The sequence below is a fragment of the Mauremys mutica genome, chromosome 6 (genome assembly GCF_020497125.1).
Source record: "Mauremys mutica isolate MM-2020 ecotype Southern chromosome 6, ASM2049712v1, whole genome shotgun sequence".
NCBI lineage: Eukaryota > Metazoa > Chordata > Testudines > Geoemydidae > Mauremys > Mauremys mutica.
The window spans coordinates 36,465,387-36,484,541 of NC_059077.1; the positions used below are offsets into that span (position 1 = coordinate 36,465,387).

The 19,155-nt window shown below is 44.8% G+C and overlaps 1 protein-coding gene across 2 annotated transcripts in view; it reads right to left on the reverse strand.

Annotated features, from left to right (window-relative positions):
• The window catches only part of DEPDC1B (DEP domain containing 1B), a 58,775-nt gene that overhangs the window by 30,743 nt on the left and 8,877 nt on the right, over positions 1-19,155 (reverse strand). For both annotated transcript variants that reach the window (XM_045020066.1, XM_045020068.1), the window contains 2 exons: positions 3,761-3,896; positions 373-500 (listed from right to left, as the gene is read on the reverse strand). In XM_045020066.1, the coding sequence (XP_044876001.1) occupies positions 373-500; positions 3,761-3,896 (264 nt within the window). The remainder of the gene's footprint in view (positions 1-372; positions 501-3,760; positions 3,897-19,155) is intronic.

Here is a 19,155-nt window from a genome sequence, read left to right on the forward strand (position 1 = left end):
AATACTGCACTTATTAAAGATTTTTAGGATTTCATGCTCCCAGAAGAGCTGTTTGAATTTTACCATTGTGGAAAGAGAAGGGAGGAAAAAGATTCCACCACACTACACAACACAACACAACCCCAAACAGAAAAATTAGCTATATACTGTCATAGAAAGAGGAATTGTTAAAGCTGCTAAATACAAAAGATTATTCACAAATCACAGGCTGATAGTCAAATAATAAGTAAGTCTAATTAGTCTAGCAAGCATAGGCCTAATGGCAGTATAGCAGTAAAGAATGGGTGACATTATGAGAAGTAGCAGAGAAGGTGAGACTATTACCTAGTATACACATTAGCCTAAAGGTGGAGGACTCACAAATACACTTACTGTGATAGCATCATGGATTTCCATATCTCTTCTATATTTGCCTGTGTTAATTCTTGGCGGTGCACAAGTCTGCAAGCTGGTACTTCTCCTATTGCTATACTGTGACGTTTGAACCACATTTCAGAATTCTGGATTACAAAAGAAAAAAAGGAGCACATTCCTTTACCTATCGATTTTTTCAATGATAAAATAGTATAGCATTTGCATAGTGTGGCATGCTTCCTCTGCCAAGCATTTTATGAACATTAACAAATGGTCATAAAATCCATGAACAGTAAGTATTACACGGCTACCCCGATATAACGCGACCCGATATAACGCGGGTTCACATACAACACAGTAAAGCTCTGCTCAGGGGCTGAGGGGTTCGATAAGGGGCAGACGGTCTTGGGGATGGTCAGGGGCACCCCCCCCTCAGAGTCTGGGGGGCAGAAGCTGTAGGAGGGCACTTTTGGGGGGCCCACAGTTCCAGAGTGGCCCAGGGGATTAGCAGGGGGCTGGGAGCAGTCCGCTCTGCTTCCCTCATCCCGGTCCCAGCTGTGTTACTAGGGGGAGGGGGTTTGAGGGAAGGGATCCTCCTGCACCCACCAGCAGTGGTGGAAGCGGAGCAGCCCGGCCCCAGCCCACTCCACCAGCTCCCAGCCGCGGCGCTCCGCTTCCTGCCACAGTTGAGTGCAGGGCCTTTCCCCAGCAGCCCCCCAGCAGCACGGCTGGGGCGGGGGCAAGGAAAGCAGAGCAGGCTGGGGCCACGTTGCGCCACTTCTCGCTACAGGTGAGTGCGGGGGGGGCCATCCTTTCCCCAACCTCTCTGCACTCACCAACGGCAGGAAGCGGAGTGCCGCAGCTGGGAGCTGGAAGGGTGGAGTGGACTGGGGCTGGGCTGCTCCGCTTCCCGCCGCTGCCGGTGAGTGCCTGTCAGGGGGCGTGGGGTGTGGATAGGGATCAGAGCAGTCAGGGGACAGGGAGCAGGGGGGTTGGGGGCCTCTGGAGGGGGCCGTCAGGGAACAAGGAACAGGGGGGGCCTAAAGCAAGTTTGATATAACACGGTCTCACCTACAACACGGTGAGATTTTTTGTCTCCCAAGGACCGCGTTATATCGGGGTAGAAGAAGTGTATGTACCTAGGATCTCAAGCAGGGCTGTGCTTGGGCAGCTAGCCTGCACTGCCATGGCCACACTGCATTGGTTGAACTCTCTTAGCTTTTTGGCTATGTTTGCACTGCAGCTGGGAGAAGTAATTTCCAGCTTGAGTAGATGTACACCTGCTAACTCTGCCTGAACTAACATGCTAAAAATAGCAGAGATCTCTGACTGTGTTTACAAAATCCTGAAACAATAGCTCTGAGGTCTGAACTGTGCCATTAATTTCAAAGGATGATCATTTAGATGCCAACAATAGTTGAAATATCAAGTGTTAACAATTTCACTGATCAAAGCACGTAAGAAAGACATTTTCATATGATCAAAATCTACACCTATTTCCAAAGAGTGCATGGGGAGCGTGTGCTTAACAAACACACAGGATTAGCCCAGAGGAGGGTTGGTGATATGAAGATGTATAAATTAAAATGCTCAGGCCTTTAAACAACATATGTCAGGGATGCAGGCAGGAGCACAATTGGTTTCATGTTTATGATGTGGGGTGGGGAAGGCAGTCTGGGAAATGCTGGAATCAGGTAAGGATTAAAACAGAAATATCCTCCAAGTTCACACAGCAAAACAATCCAACACAACCTTTCTCTATAACTACAGCACATTTTACTCATGGGGGAAATTCTGCGCCTAAAAATTCTGTGCATAATATTTGAAAATTCTGGAAAATTCTGCATATTTTATTTATCAAAACATAATATAATCACTCCACTTTCAATTATTTTGGTAATTTATTTCAAGATACCTGTCAACAAGTATATCAATAATACAGACAACAGCAACAAAGATTTCCCCCAAGAGTAGAGAGTTAAAGAAACCCCTACAACAACCCGGTTCCAGTTGGAGGGTACTGGAAGGAGCTGTGTGTGGCCCCCAGAGCTCAGACACCTGCACTCCCATCCCCCCCGGAGCCCAGCTGCAGGACAGCCCCTGGCTCAGACACCAGGATCCCCAAAGCCTTTACTCCCCCCACAAATTCTTTACTGTCCCACCAGGTGACATGGTGTGGTACAGCCCTGTCTTTCCTTTGCCAGAGCTGCCCTTCCTTTGCCCTTCCTTCCTCTTCCTTTGCCAGAGCTGGCTGGGTCTCCCACACCCTCTCCCATCCCTGGGAGAATGAGGATCAAAGAGCGTGCAGCCTCCAACCCAGCCAGTCTGGGTGCTTGACTCACTGCGAGCTGGGATCCGCAGAGTCCAGCGGCCCCTAATTGCGGACAGAAATTATTTGGGGAAAACAAAGAATTATGCAAAATTCTGCATTTCACAGTGGTGCAGAATTCCCCCAGGAGTAACATTTATTGTGAGTACGTGGAAGCCATAAAAACTGTAGCTTTATGAGAGTTAAAAAAACTGGTAGAGACCATGTGCAACATTCAAGTGAAACAATCATGCAATACGATTCCAATACAATGACCATTTTATCCTGGAATGAAGCAAATTTGTTGTTGTTTTACAATACATTGGTACGTAAATTAAATGCCAAATATATAGATTCATACATTCCAAAGCCAGAAAGAAGGGACCATTGTGTCCTGTATAACACAGGACATAGAACTTCCACAAAATAATTCCTAGCATCTCATTTAGAAAAAAATCCACTCTTTATTTTAAAATGGTCAGTGACAGAGAATTCACCACAACCCTGGTAAATTGTTACAATGGTTAATTACTCTCACTGTAAAAAATGTATGCCATATTTCCAGTCTGAATTTGTCTAGCTTCAACTTAAAGCCATTGGATCGTGTTATACCTTTCTCTGCTAGACTGAAGAGCTCATTATTAACTATTTGCTTACAATGTAGATACTTATGGACTCAGCCCTCTTTGTTAAGCTAAAAAGATTGAGCTCTTTGAGTCTATCACTATAAGGCATGTTTTCTACTCCTTTAATCATTCTTGTAGCTCTTCTCTGAACCCTCTCAAATTTATGAATTTATCCTTTACAGAATTTACCAAATACAGAATTTAATGTAATTTGTGAACATAAAAATAATCAAATGAGAAAGCAACCCATTTGAGAGAGAAAATCAAAACAACCAATGAACAATAATTAAAAATGAAAGAACAATGGCTTACTCTAAGCAAAAACTCAACATAGCAAAAATCTTTATTTCTTTTAATTTTTCTTCAGCCAAACACTATACATCAAAAAAGAAGAGATCGCTAGTTTATTTTATCCCTTTATTTTCCTTTCAGAATATCCAATATTTTAGAAACTGGAAACAAGAAATCTTACCATCATGAGAGGCTTTACTGGGATGTGTTCTTGGGAAGTGCCTGCTTCAGGAACATTCCAGTCTGGAATTTTAATTACTTCCTTTCTATATGGAGGCCTTGTTGGATATGGTTTCAGTGGTGAAGAAGGAGGAAACCTAAATAACATTAACGATAACACTTCAAAAAAAGCTTCTAAATATTGTGCACTTTTATACACCTCTACCCTGATATAACGCAACCCAATATAACACAAATTTGATATAACGCAGTAAAGCAGTGCTCCGGGGGGGCGGGGCTGCGCACTCTGGTGGATCAAAGCAAATTCGATATAAGACGGTTTCACCTATAACACGGTAAGATTTTTTGACTCCTGGGGACAGCATTATATCAAGGTAGAGGTGTATTTACTATTTTCAACCTGTGTCTTTCTATACTACTTAATATGTGGGTGCGCATATATACATCTGGTATGTCTGATTACTTCTCCACATTAGGAGATGTTGATCCTGCTAGGAAATGTTTAAGTGGATTCTGCTTTCTCACTGAATCAGGTGGGTTGTCACTCATTTGGACCTCTTAGATTACATCTTCACTGAAGAGATAATTTGGGCTCCTCCTTGGATGTTACCCCTCAGATCCTTCTCATTCACATACCAAACACTTTCTCTCTAGGTTAGTGGTGCTTTCATCATGAGCTCGCTAGCTGGCTATCTGGGGCTAGAGCAGGGGTTCAGGACCCCTCAGGCAGTCACATGGTTCTTACATAGGTGGTTGCAAGCCTCTTACCCCAAACCCTGCTTTGCCTCCAGCATTTATAATGGTGTTAAATATATAAAAATATTTTTAATTGATGGGAGGGTCACACTCAGAGGCTTGCTATGTGGAAGGGGTCACCAGTAAAAAAGTTTGAGACTCGCTGGGCTACTGTCTAAAAGGATTTCACGTGAGCTGGTAACCCACTCCCTTTGCAGTGAGGACACAAGGCAAGTCATTTGAATGCTGACAGTCCTCCAATGATTTCCCAAATCCCTCTGTGTTCCCAGAAGGAAAAACAAGTTTTCCCACAATTCACTGGGAAACAATCAGAGCAGCTCATCATACAGCAGTACAAAGAACCATGGATTATGTTCCCAGTGATCCACATAGATCAACGAAGCACCAGTCAGAACACGGTAACTTGAGTGTGACCTTGCAGTGGCTGCTCACACCTGAGCTAAGATAACCCAGATGCTCAGATGCAGCTGCTGATGACCTAAGTTCCCTCTAAGCTGTGCAGCAGCCTATTAAGCACAGTGCAAGCATTCAGAGCTGCAGCTGAGAGAGATGCCTCTCCCCCAGCCCTGGAGCTGCCATGGCGGGGACAGGCGCCCCAACCCAGCCTGGACAATACCAGGTTTATAATGGCACCAGGCCCATGCTCAGCAGGGGTCCTGCTGGCCCAGCCCTCCACTTCACTTATGCTGTGGCCCTGCGGCCACAGCGCTGGCTCCTCTACTCTCCGGCCCCTCCCCTCCGCTCTTCTAAGCCCGTCAGCCCAGGACTTCTCCCTGCTTCCTCCTTCCTCCCACACCTATTCACTCCTCTCAGCCGGCTGGCAAATGCCTCCTCTTTCTGCCTCCACCCTCTGTCACTGGCAGGCAGCAGCCACCGGCTGCCTGGCAGTGACGGGAGGGAGGAGGGGACAGAAAGGAGACCACAGCTGCTCCTACTCCTCTGGGCCACCACTGAGGGACAGGAATCCCGAAGCAGCGGACTGTCACGGACTGGACAGACCTGCCGCAGCCGGGGAAGAGGGGCCCCTCCCCTGGCCACAACCCATTTAGGGAACAGGCTTGTTCCAGACAGCTTTAATTAAACTGTGCAGTGAAACCAGATATAGATCAATGGAAATGATCCATAACAAGAGGCTAATCATGTATTTAACAGTGTTCAGTCCAAGACCAAGACCTGCCATAGATGGAGAAGAGGTGTCCCTACCCAGCCCCGGCCCAAACCTGCCACAGGTTGAGAAGAGGCGCTCCAACCCAGCCCAGCCCCAGACCTGCCACAGCCAGCAGAGAGGTGCCTATCCCATGGCCCCAGCCTCGGAGCTGCCACGGTGGGGAGAGGTACCTTTCCCCTCCAGCCCAAGTGCTGCTATGGGGAGAGAGAACTGGGGGGAGTCCTCTCCCCCTGCTGTGGCCCCAGGGCAGCCTGCACCCCAAACCCTCATCCCCAGCCCCACCCTAGAGCCCGCACTCCCACCCAGAGCGCTCACCCCCTCGTGCACTCCAACCCTCTGCTTCAGCCCTGAGCCCCTCAACTTTGGCCCCACCCCAGAGCCTGCACACCCAACCAGAGCCCTCACCCCCCCCTGCACCCCAATCCTCTGTCCCAGTCCTGAGCCCCCTCCCACACTCCGAACCCATCAGCCCCACCCCCGCCTCATTAATTTTGTTACGTGCACCTATATAGAGATGATGTGGGGCCACGTCCGGCCTTTCAGACGTTTTAATCCGGCCCTCGAGCTCCTGCCGGGGAGCAGGGTCCGGGACGTGCCCCGCTCCAGCACTTCAGCCAGGGGCTTGCTCCGCTATGTGTGTGCTGTTGCTCCACGCAGCTCCCAGAAGCAGCAGCATGTCCCCCCCTCCGGCTCCTATCCATAGGGTCAGCCAAGGGGCTCCGCAGCTCCCATTGACCGGGAACCATGGCCAATGGGAGCTGAAGGGGCGGTGCCTGCAGACGGGGCAGTGTGCAGAGCCGCCTGGCTGCGCCTCTGTGTAGGAGCTGGAGAGGGGACACGCTGCTGCTTCCGGGAGCTGCTTGAGGTAAGTGCTGCCTGGAGCCTGCACCCCCAGCCAGAGCTCTCAGCCCCTCCTGCACTCTAGCTCCCAATTTCATGAGTTTTCATGACCCACCATACAATTTCCATTCCCAGATGTGGCCCTCAGGCCAAAAAGTTTGCCCACTCCTGCTATAGTGTATGCACTTTGTTTTACGGCAGCTTGGGAAAGGTGCCTACTCATCCAGTCTGGATGTGTTTTACTTTCAAAACACAAAGATTAAAGAAAAATAATAAATTAAGTCAATTATGATTTACTACTTGTGTCACAACCATGCAACTAAACAATGAGCTGTTCATAACATCTGGAAATCTGAATTTAAAAAAGGCTTGTTACAATAATGATCAAATAAAATCAAATCTTAAAATATGAAACTCATGTAAAAAGAGCCTAGGAGGTAAGACTAATTCTCTGTGGAGGACTTTCTCCTGAGGGTAGAAGAGCTGGAGAAACTTGAAGCATTCAGGAAGAAAGTCTAGATTCCAACTCCTTCTGGGTAAGGAGAAAGCTGTAGCTAATACAAAAAAGCGATCCACTCTGGGCAACACAGGGTTAATGAGCTAATATGGGTTTAGGTAGCCCCATTCCACCACACCTGTAAGAAATGTCAGATTTGGAGGAACTTAAAAGGGAAAGAGATAGTATTGTTGGTGGCAGACCAGAAAGGAGAGCAGAGCTCCAGTCTCCAGCTCCTGGAGAAAGGGTTGACTGAAGGCAAGAGCGTTTCAGATGACCACTGCCCAGCAGCACCTCCCTAGAGGAAGAGAGGGCTTGATGCTGATCCAGCTATTTGAGGGGACTATTTTCCCTATATTAATCTATGGGACCACAGCTTAACAGGAACATGTTTGGTATGGTGCTCTTTCTTCAGACGGCAGGACTATTCATTTGTGTTTCTTTTTTGTGTTCATTGACAACCCCGGAAGGGGCAGACTGTCCAGGGCTCAGACAGAGGACAAGTCCCTTACAACTAGACTAGTGTGATGGAATGCCCAGCACTGCAAAGCAGAGGCCTTGGTGAGTGCAGGGGCCTAGTCCAGGGGGCACTCCAGGGAAGGAGCCTGGTGACAATGTGATGAAGAATAGGGGCATTATCTTCTTACTCCTGGGGGAGGCTTGAGTGACCGGGACTGCCAAATACAGTAGGCCTAAAGATGTGACATGACATGGATTTGGAACATCTTCTAAAATGAATGACCAAGAACCAGCAACAGTGGGTCCAGCAGAAGCAGCTCCTGCAACAGATGGCTGCCCATCAGCAACAGCTAGTCCAGGACTTAGGGGCACAACAGCAGCAGCAGTTGGTCCAACAGATAGTGGCTCTGATGTAGCCTCTAGGGCCTGACTGACAGCCCTTGGAGGTGTGGCTGTGCCAATGAGATTCGCAATAACTTGGACATGTTCCTGAGGACATTCAAGAAACAGGCAAAGGCAGCCCAGTAGCCACCCGAGCAGTGGGCCATCTTGTTAGCACCTTACTGACCAGGCCAGCACAGGTTATGTACCATGGGCTAAACTCAGCAGCAGCACAAGACTACACCCAGGAGAAAGCAGCTATACTGGACTACCTTGATATCACAGTGGAGACCTTTTAACTGTGGGTTCGGTGAGGAGAATACCTGCAGGCAGCCAGGCTCCAAGTAGTGGCCCAGAGATTGCCAACAAAAGTCTCTCAATCATTGAACCCAGAGACTTAGACTGGGGTCCAAATTGCTGAGCTCATCTTGGTGGTACAATTCACCCATATACTCCCACCTCGGGGGTCAGGATTAGGTATTTAAACACTGAGCAGAGACCATTGCCAATGCAGTCCAACTTATGGAGTACCATCTGACTGCAGAAGCTTCATTGATGTCACATGCGGGCCACCTAAGATAAAAAGGCAGCTCTCGAGTTGAAAGAGAACCTAACTGGAAGGATCAGAGGCCTGATGGCCTGGTTCCAGACCTGAGGGACCAGCCTCTAAGGGCCCCAGGCTGGTCCCCATTGGAAAATCCAGACACTCTAGGCCCAGACTCAGATGAACCTGAAGTCCTCTTGCCAGGAAAAACACAGAGTGGGAGCAGGTGAACTGCACAGGGAGAGGCTACCTCAGGCATTAGGCCATGGGCTACAGTCCACCTGGCAAGCTGTGGGAGTCTACTTTTCATATGGGCAGCCATGACACCTGTATCATGAATGCCCCCATGGTGGAAAGCCAAGCCCATAAGATAACACCAGCTAAACTAACTGTCCCTATCAGTGTAAATGGGACAGAGGTGATGAGCCTGGTGGATTCCAGGTGTGGTCCCGAACCTTGAGAGAAACTGTTTTCTTACAATGTATTTGTGAAGGTATTGAGCACTATCCTAGTTTTCATGCACAATTAACTGTAGGGGAATACACAAACTGGTTGAGTGGGCAACAAAAAGGCAGCTGAAGTTCAATGTTGATAAATGAAAAGTAATGCACATTGGAAAACATAATCTCAACTATACATATAAAATGATGGGGTCCTAAATTAGCTGTTACCACCCCAGAAAGAGAGATCTTGGAGTCATTGTGGACAATTCTCTGAAAAACATCCACTCAATGTGCAGCGGCAGTCAAAAAAGCGAACAGAATGTTGGGAATCATTAAGAAAGGGATAGATAATACAGAAAATATCATATTGCTTCTATATACATCTATGGTATGCCCTCATCTTGAGTACTGAGTGTAGATGTGGTCGCCCCATCTCAAAAAAAGATATATTGGAATTGAGAAAAGAAAAGAGCAACAAAAGTGATTAGGGGTAGGGAACGGCTGCCATATGAGGAAAGATTAACAAGACTGGGACTTTTCAGCTCGGAAAAGAGATGACTAAGGGGGGATATGATTGAGGTCTATAAAATCATGACTGGTGTGGAGAAAGTGTTATTTACTCCTCATAGCACAAGAACTAGGGGTCACCAAGTGAAATTAATAGGCAGGTTTAAAAACAAACAAAAGGAAATATTGCTTCACACAATGTACAGTCAACCTGTGGAACACCTTGCCAGAGGATGTTGTGAAGACTATAACAGGACGATAACAGGGTTCAAAAAAAGAACTGGATCAGTTCACGGAGGATAGGTCCATCAATGGTTATTAGCCAGGATGGGCAGGAATGATGTCCCTAGCCTCTGTTTGCCAGGGGATGGATCACTTGATGATTACCTGTTCTGTTCATTCCCTCTGAGGCATCTGGCATTGGCCACTGTCGGAAGACCAGATACTGGGCTAGACGGACCTTTGGTCTGACCCACTATGGCTGTTCTTATGATCCTGGTAGTGGGGCTGGTATCGGGGCTGGTATCGACACTGGCCTATCCCATTATCTTAGGACAGAATTGGGAGTACTCTCAGAGGCAGGGGGTGGAGTTAATATGGGCCTACAACCCCCAGAAGGGCTAACTCAAGAGTCCCTAGGAACTGGGGACTCAATTCCCTGGCCAGCGTAGGTAAGGAACTGGACCCTGTCTGTCTCCAGCTAATGTGAGGGATCATGGGCTTGAACCCAGGCCTACAGGTCCCCAGGCAGTGCTCAGCACATGGCCACCGCCTAGCAGCTCACCTGAATAACTAGAGAAGGGAGCCAGAGAAGCGCTAGCTCATAACGGTTCCCACCCTCAAAGTTCCTCACTGGGAGAAACATCCAGCACCACCAATTAGCTGGAAAGCTCTATTTAAACCAGAATGAGTCACAGGAAGTTGCACGAGCAACTAAAGGAATCCCTGGCTGGCTGCTACTATAGACTCTGCCTATCTACATGATTCCTGAGCCCTGCTTTCCTGCCTCTCTGGCTGTTTCTGGTTCTTGTCCTTCTTAACCCAGACTAGGGTGACCAGACGTCCCGATAAAATCGGGACTGTCCTGATATTTAGGTGTTTGTCCCGCGTCCTGACCGATCTTTGGTCGGGATAAAATTCATCCCAATATTTTGCTCCGCCAGTAGCACTGGGGTTTGTTTGTTTGGGTTTTTTTGCACTCTGCCGGTGGACACCACCCCCTCCCATGTGTCCCGATATTTTCTTCCTCTCATCTGGTCACCCTAACCCAGACTCCCATCTATTCCTGGTACGTGCCTCACTCCAGGTCCCTGCTCCTACATCCTACCCAACACTTTGACCCCGGGCTTGACATCTGACTCTGGCTCTCACCTTTGGCTTGGAACCTGACTAATCATTAAGCCTGACTGCCCATGCACAGTCCCTACAACCAAGAGGAAGCTTCCACAGAAGTGCCAGCTAACAAAGAACTTAAAATGTCCCCCTCCTGTAGGGGGCAGGCCTAACTAGAGGGACTGAGAAATTTTCCCCAAAATTCACTACCCTCTCCCCAACTGATCAAACATTTTCATTGATTTTCAAAGGGATTTTCACACGCACACACCGCTGCAATCACAGACTGAAGTCAGTTCTGTGTGAGAGGACTTGCTCAGCACTCACGTGCACACCCCTTTTGGGAGATAGTATTATTTTGTGTTTGTCTTGCACTGTGTAGAAAAATCTGCACAGCACAAGCTCATAAAAATCCAACCTCTTCCTCAATGTGAAGAGAGATGTGCATGACTTCTTGCCCTCCCAGGTAGAAATTACATAAACTGGGTTTTATTATAAATAAGAAATAAGTTTATTAACTATAAAAGGTGAATTTTAAGTGGTTAAAGAGATTGCAAAAAGAATAAAGCAGATTACCTTCATCAATAAACAAAAGCCACAGACTGAGCTTAACACATTAGATAGGAAAGATACAAATTAACAAATTCTCGTCCTGAGTGATAAACAGGCTGGCAGATTCTTAAGGCACAAGTTGCCTTGGCTCTCCCAGGTTTTCATACACAGGCTAAAGATCTTAGCGTGGGACCATCAATTCTCACTGTTCTGTCTTTTTTCCTCAGGTATTTCAGGTGTGTTGTTGTAGGGAGAGTAAGGACCCTTCATGTTGTCATTATCCCTCTTTTAAATCTTCCCCCCACTTGCTCGGAAGCATTTCTTTAATAAGCCACTAACATCGTTTGGCTTCATCCAGTGTAGCACATTTGAAATACAGAGACATGGTCAATATTCCCAGCTTCAGATACAAAAATGATACATGCATACAAATTGGATAAACACATTCAGTAAGTCATGATCTAAAAAATAATAAGGAGTCATATAAAAAATGGAAACTAGGTCAGATTACAAAGGATGAATATAGGCAAACAACACAGGAATGCAGGGGCAAGATTAAAAAGGCAAAAGGCACAAAATGAGCTCAAACTAGCTATGGGAATAAAGGGAAACAAGACGACTTTTTATCAATACATTAGAAGCAAGAGGAAGACCAAGGACAGGGTAGGCCCACTGCTCAGTGAGGAGGGAGAAACAGTAACAGGAAGCTTGGAAATGGCAGAGAGCTTAATGACTGCTTTGTTTCAGTCTTCACTGAGAAGTCTGAAGGAATGCCTAACATAGTGAATGCTTATGGGAAGAGGGTAGGTTTAGAAGATAAAATAAAAAAAGAACAAGTTAAAAATCACTTAGAAAAGTTAGATGCCTGCAAGTCACCAGGGCCTGATGAAATGCATCCTAGAATACTCAAGGAGCTAATAGAGGAGGTATCTGAGCCTCTAGCTATTATCTTTGGAAAATCATGGGAAACAGGAGAGATTCCAGAAGACTGGAAAAGGGCAAATATAGTGCCCATCTATAAAAAGGGAAATAAAAACAACCCAGGAAACTACAGACCAGTTAGTTTAACTTCTGTGCCAGGGAAGATAATGGAGCAAGTAATTAAGGAAATCATTTGCAAACACTTGGAAGGTGGTAAGGTGATAGGGAATAGCCAGCATGGATTTGTAAAGAACAAATCGTGTCAAACCAATCTGATAGCTTTCTTTGATAGGATAACGAGTCTTGTGGATAAGGGAGAAACAGTGGATGTGGTATACCTAGACTTTAGTAAGGCATTTGATACGGTCTTGCATGATATTCTTATCGATAAACTATGCAAATACAATTTAGATGGGGCTACTATAAGGTGGGTGCATAACTGGCTGGATAACCATACTCAGAGTAGTTATTAATGGTTCCCAATCCTGCTGGAAAGGTATAACAAGTGGGGTTCTGCAGGGGTCTGTTTTGGGACCGGCTCTGTTCAATATCTTCATCAACGATTTAGATGTTGGCATAGAAAGTACGCTTATTAAGTTTGCGGACGATACCAAACTGGGAGGGATTGCAACTGCTTTGGAGGACAGGGTCATAATTCAAAATGATCTGGACAAATTGGAGAAATAGTCTGAGGTAAACCGGATGAAGTTTAATAAAAACAAATGCAAAGTGCTCCACTTAGGAAGGAACAATCAGTTTCACACATACAAAATGGGAAGAGACTGTCTAGGAAGGAGAACGGCAGAAAGGGATCTAGAGGTTATAGTGGACCACAAGCTAAATATGGGTCAACAGTGTGATGCTGTTGCAAAAAAAGCAAACATGGTTCTAGGATGCATTAACAAGTGTGTTGTGAGCAAGATACGAGAAGTCATTCTTCCGTTCTACTCTGCGCTGGTTAGGCCTCAACTGGAGTATTGTGTCCAGTTCTGGGCACCACATTTCAAGAAAGATGTGTAGAAATTGGAGAGGGTCCAGGGAAGAGCAACAAGAATGATTAAAGGTCTTGAGAACATGACCTACGAAGGAAGGCTGAAAGAATTGGGTGTGTTTAGTTTGGAAAAGAGAAGACTGGGAGGGGACATGATAGCAGTTTTCAGATATCTAAAAGAGTGTCATCAGGAGGAGGGAGAAAACTTGTTCACCTTAGCCTCTAATGATAGAACAAGAAGCAATGGGCTTAAACTGCAGCAAGGGAGATTTATGTTGGACATTAGGAAAAAGTTCCTAACTGTCAGGGTGGTTAAACACTGGAATAAATTGCCTAGGGAGGTTGTGGAATCTCCATTTCTGGAGATATTTAAGAGTAGGTTAGATAAATGTCTATCAGGGATGGTCTAGACAGTATTTGGTCCTGCCGTGAGGGCAGGGGACTGGACTCGATGACCTCTCGAGGTCCCTTCCAGTCCTAGAGTCTATGAATCTATTAATCTATAACCTTTCCAATGATACCTTACATAAGCCATCTTGCATAAAGTATTTCTTAGTCATACCATATTCACATCACAACCATATTTCCGTGAAGAATATGGGGTTTAACGTCACAACCACCATCACCAGAATCCCTCTTCAAAAGAATCTTTATGATCCAGAGACATAGCAAAGCCTTGGCAGGGATGGTTTAGCACAGGGGTCGGCAACCTTTCAGAAGTGATGTGCTGAGTCTTCATTTATTCACTCTAATTTAAGGTTTTGCGTGCCAGTAATACATTTTAACCTTTTTTAGAAGGTCTCTTTCTATAAGTCTACAATATATAACTAAACTATGGTTGTATGTAAAGTAAATAAGGTTTTTAAAATGTTTAAGCAGCTTCATTTAAAATTAAATTAAAATGCAAAGCTCCCTGGGCCAGTGGCCAGGACCCGGGCAGTGTGAGTGCCACTGAAAATCAGCATGTGTGCTGCCTTTGGCACGCGTGCCATAGGTTGCCTACCCTTGGTTTAGCAGTATCCGAAGAAGGGCACCAACTCTCACTACAGACAACAAAAGCCTCCTCCACACAAATTTCACAACTCTAGTTGTATGTCTTACAAGCAATATAGTTAATACCCTCACTACTAATGTAACATTTTGGTATTTCAGCTACTACATCATTTTTAGAGTTTTAAATTACCATGCCTGCAGTACTTTTCTTACTGTCTTTGTCTAATTCTCTCCCTCCTTTCTTCCAAGGAACCTCCATTTCATCCATTGTTTCAGCAATCCCACTTCTGCCCTTCCTATAGTCCCTGCTGCCCTCCCTGCTGAAGCCATAGATTCAGGAAGAGTGATCAATAGGCAGAAGCACTGGCTATGAGGAAATGAAACAGACTGCCAGGAGTTGGCTCTATCAATGAATAAACAATGGTACCAGCATTTTGTACAGTGAGGGAAGATTGTCACACCCCAGTTCTAACCTCTTCCCCACTGGAAGGAGGATAAAGTAGGCTATCATATCTCTCTCACAGTAAGAGGTACTAGTGGGCTTGTTCACTTCCTCCTGATAGCACTGAGATCAGCTTTCGGCAAAGTCACCCGTTGGGGTCGTGGAACCAACAGACGGATCACCGCAGGCTTTGAGATGGTTATGGTTAATCTGATTAATTACCGATATTCATAGAAAGCACCCTAGATACAACAAACCAAGGCTGACCTTTGGGGCTAGTGAAGCCTTCAGCTGAGAGTATTGGGTGGGGGAAGGGGTGGGAAAGAGGGAAACAACACCCCAGAGCAGTTTATGGCTGAAGTGATGACTGGGAACAGTGCCAGCCACACTGCCACCAGTAGTGAAAGGGCTGCCACAATCCTCCCAGATGCCAGCCAGCCATCTATCTGAGGTGCTGGTCTTTTTTCTGAGCAGCTTTAAATGCAACTTCCCAGATTCCAGAAACTGCAAAACCTATAGGTGTCAATGCTTTTATACACCACACTGAAATATTACACCCAACAGCACTGAAGCCTCAAGTTGTGCCAACCAGTGAGGACATACTGATGTATAAACCATAGGGTATTTGCCAATACAGAAAGATAAGTATTCTCTTGCATTAGGCTGTACTTAATATTCATATTTTTGGTGGCTTAATTTCATGAGCAATTTAGGGATTTGACCATGTGCCTAGAAGTTTTAGTCAGAGTTTACTCACTTATTTTCTCCACTCCTATAAAACAGAAATGGAAGACTACCCTTTACATCTTTCCATAATGGTCTTACATACTGTATCACTGAAAGTCACCACAAAAAGGATCGATTTAACAGTTTATATAAAAAGTATAAAAGTGAATACTGCCCCCCAAATTTGTGTAGTATTTGTTGATTCAATTAAAAAAAGGAACATCGGTACATCCACCTCTTTTTCACCCCTACCTACACCATTATAGCTGAAGATATATAGTTGCAAAGCAGCATTAAGACAAGTCCACCAGAGGGAGCTCCCAGGATATTAAATATACTGAAAAATAAAGATGGAAAGCTAAAGTTGGTTTAGAGCATGGTTGGGTACTTGAAATCCAAACTCCACAGTCATAAATGGCTTAAAACAAGTCAAAAAAAATATCAAGCATATTTGAAGAAAGATTGTGTCTATTCAAGAAGAAATCATGCAAAATTCTTGATTTCACTCAAAAATTGCCTAGCTGACTTTCCTCTCTGCAAATATTAAGCAGAAAACACAAAATATATTGGGCACTTAAGGATAAGAACTGAATACCCACTAGAGCCAAGAGAGTGCCATCAATATTTCACAGAGTTTAAGGCTAGAAGGGATCATTAGTTTAACTAGGCCAGTAGTTCTCAAACTTTTGTACTGGTGACCCCTTTCACATAGCAAGCCTCTGAGTGCACCCGCCCCCATATAAAATAAAAACACTTTTTTATATATTTAACACCATTATAAATGCTGGAAGCAAAATGGGGTTTGAGGTGGAGGCTGACATCTTGCAACCCCCCATGTAATAACCTCGCAACCCCCGAGAGGTCTGCACCCCCAGTTTGAGAACCCCTGAACTAGGCTGACCTACCACATATCACAAGCCATCACATTTCACCCAAATACCCCTATATTGAGCCCAAAGACTTTAGTTAGAGCAAAGCATTTCAGTCCTTGGGAGACTAAGTTGTTGTGTATCACAAGCAGAAAACAGGACAAACTAAGTTGCCATCAATCACCGAGGCATTCACAATGGCATGGAATTGATTAACTGAGATATGACCAGATGACTATCGCACAAGGGTAATTAATTTATTTTTTTAAAGGTCCAAATTTCTTGGTCAAGGTATAGTCAAGGTCCAGAGTCCACAGAAAAATAATAAATAATAAAATAATAATAAGTACTACATAAAAAGACTTTGGGGTCAATTAAAAAAACATCTGGCAGTCCGGATTTGGCCCTCAGTCCACCTATTGACTACCCCTACCCTAGCCAGGTGATCCGCGCCCCATGCTACAGGGGAAGGTGGAAAAAATCCAAGGTCCCTGCCAATCTGACCTGAGAAAAATCTCTCCCCAACCCCAAATCTGATGAATAATTCTGAGTATATCTGGTCAATTGCAGGAAATAAAATTCCTTCCTGCCCAGTGCAGGTGGCCAGTTGAAGCCCTGAAGTATAAAACTTGACAGTCATGGTCTTTAATGCAATGCTGCAAGGGTTATGAGCATGCTGAGGGCCATGCAAGCATTCCTGTACTCCCCATGAAGAGGAGGCTCAGGAAGGAAGGAGATGAACTGGGGGATTCATAGAGTTACAGATTCCAAGGCCAGAGGAGACCATCACGACTATCTGGCTCAACTGCTTGCACACACAGGCTGAGGAATTTCCCCTAGAAAATGCATTAGAGTTTATCTTTTTAAAAGATTCCTAATCTTGTCTAAGGGTATGTCTACAATTCAACACCCCCAGCTGGCTCATGTCAGATGACTCTGGCTTGGGCTATGGGGCTGTAAAATTGCAGTGCAAAATTTTAGGCTACAGCTGGAGTCCAGGTTCTGTGACTCTCCACCCACTCTTCTTGGGCTCCAGCCTTAACATCTACACCACAATTTTACAGCTCTGTAGCCTGAGGCCCCAAGTGTTTAACTGCAGTGTAGACATACCACCACAACCACCCAAAAGACTCCAATTGATTGTACCACTTCCACTGGTAAGGTTTTCCAATGTCTGATTGCCCTAATAATTAGGAAATTGCATCTTATTTCAAGACTAAATTTGTTCAGCTTCTAGACATTAATTTTTCTTATGCCTCTGTCAGCAAGATTTAAAACCCCTCACTACCAAAATGTTTTCCATGTGTAAGTACCTAAAACATAGCAATGTGGTAACCTCTCAAATTTTTTTTTCCCCCCAATAAGCTGAATAAGTTGAACTCCTTAAGCCTCAAATCATATGTTTTCCAGCTCTAGGATCATTTTTGTGGCCCCTCCTTTGAACTCTCTCCAGCATTTCCACATCCTTCTTGAAGCCCAGACACCAGATCAGCACATAGTATCCTAGCAGCAATCTTACCAATGCTGCATACTGAGACAAAATATCAATTCCCTTCTTCTACTTGATATTCCCCTCTATACATGCAAGAATCAGATTAGTCCTTTTTGCCATGACACCACACTGGGAACTCATGCTAAGGCAATTTTCTACAAGTTTTTCTCTGAGGCCTTGTCTACACTACTGCTTAAGTCGAGGTAAGTTACATTACTCAGGGGTGTAAAAAAACCCATCCCCCTGAGTGATGTAACTTACATTGACTTAACACAGTACCTACACTGCGCTATGTGAGCAGGAGACGCTCTCCTGTCAATTTATAGCGTCTTCACCAGACCCACTAAATCAATGCCGCTGCATCGATCCAGCAGTACCGATTTAGTGCTGTAGTGAAGACAAGCCATGAGTCACTCCTTTCTAATACAGCGTCTTGCGCCCTTAAGTATAACCTGAATTCTTGATTCCCAGATATATTACCTTGCATTTAGCTGTACTAAAAATGCATTTTGTTAGATTGTGACCATTTTGCCAGGTGATTCAGATCACTCTGCTACAGTAATCTGTCCTCCTTTACAATTCCACTAATCAGTATCATGCGCCCACTTTATCAGCAAAGATTTTATACCATCATCTAGATAGCTGATAAAAAAAGTTTTAAAAAAAAAAAAAACTGTTGGACCAAGTAGAAAGCCTTCTAGAAATGGCCCCCTCATTGACACTGAGATTTGTCAGCAAGCCAGTTTTTAATCCCTCTAATGTGTCCACTATTAAATCCATATAATGCAAGATTTTTTTTAATCAGAATGCCATGATGTACCAAGTCAAATGCCTTGGAGAATCCAAGTGTACTATATCAACAGAATTGCATTTATCAAGGAGACTTGTAATCTTGTTTAAAAAAAATCCAACTACAGACAGAATCAAAACTGCTTTAAGATATTTGAAAAGAGGACATGAATGTGAAAGGACAATTTTCAGCACTCAAAAGAAGGTCTTTTCAACAGGGAAAAATGCTTAGGTCACAAAATGTCACAAGATAAATTACAGTTAATTAAGAAATGAGTTGAGTGGAGATTAGTTTGTTACAAGAGTATTTGTATATACTTCTGTCACATGTTAAAGTGATACTATAACGAGAGCCCTGCAAATGCATAGATATCCACTTTATATCCGTGGACCATTTTTGCAGATCGGACACAAATACAAATTTTGTATCTATGCAGAGTTCTAAATATAGGGTCTCAAAAGGCAGTGAAACAACTGTCTGAATCTCAGACTATGAGGCTGCCTTTCCCACCTTCCAGATCCCATATTCCCTCACCCTTCATATACAGAGAAAGGGGAAGTGATAGATCAAGACAGGAAGTAAAATCACATATGCTCCTATTGCCACAGTTTAAGCAGCCAAGCAATTTAGAAAACCTTTCCTGACTTCATTGTCATATCAGGTCAGAGAGGGAAGCCATACTGACTTACTTTGA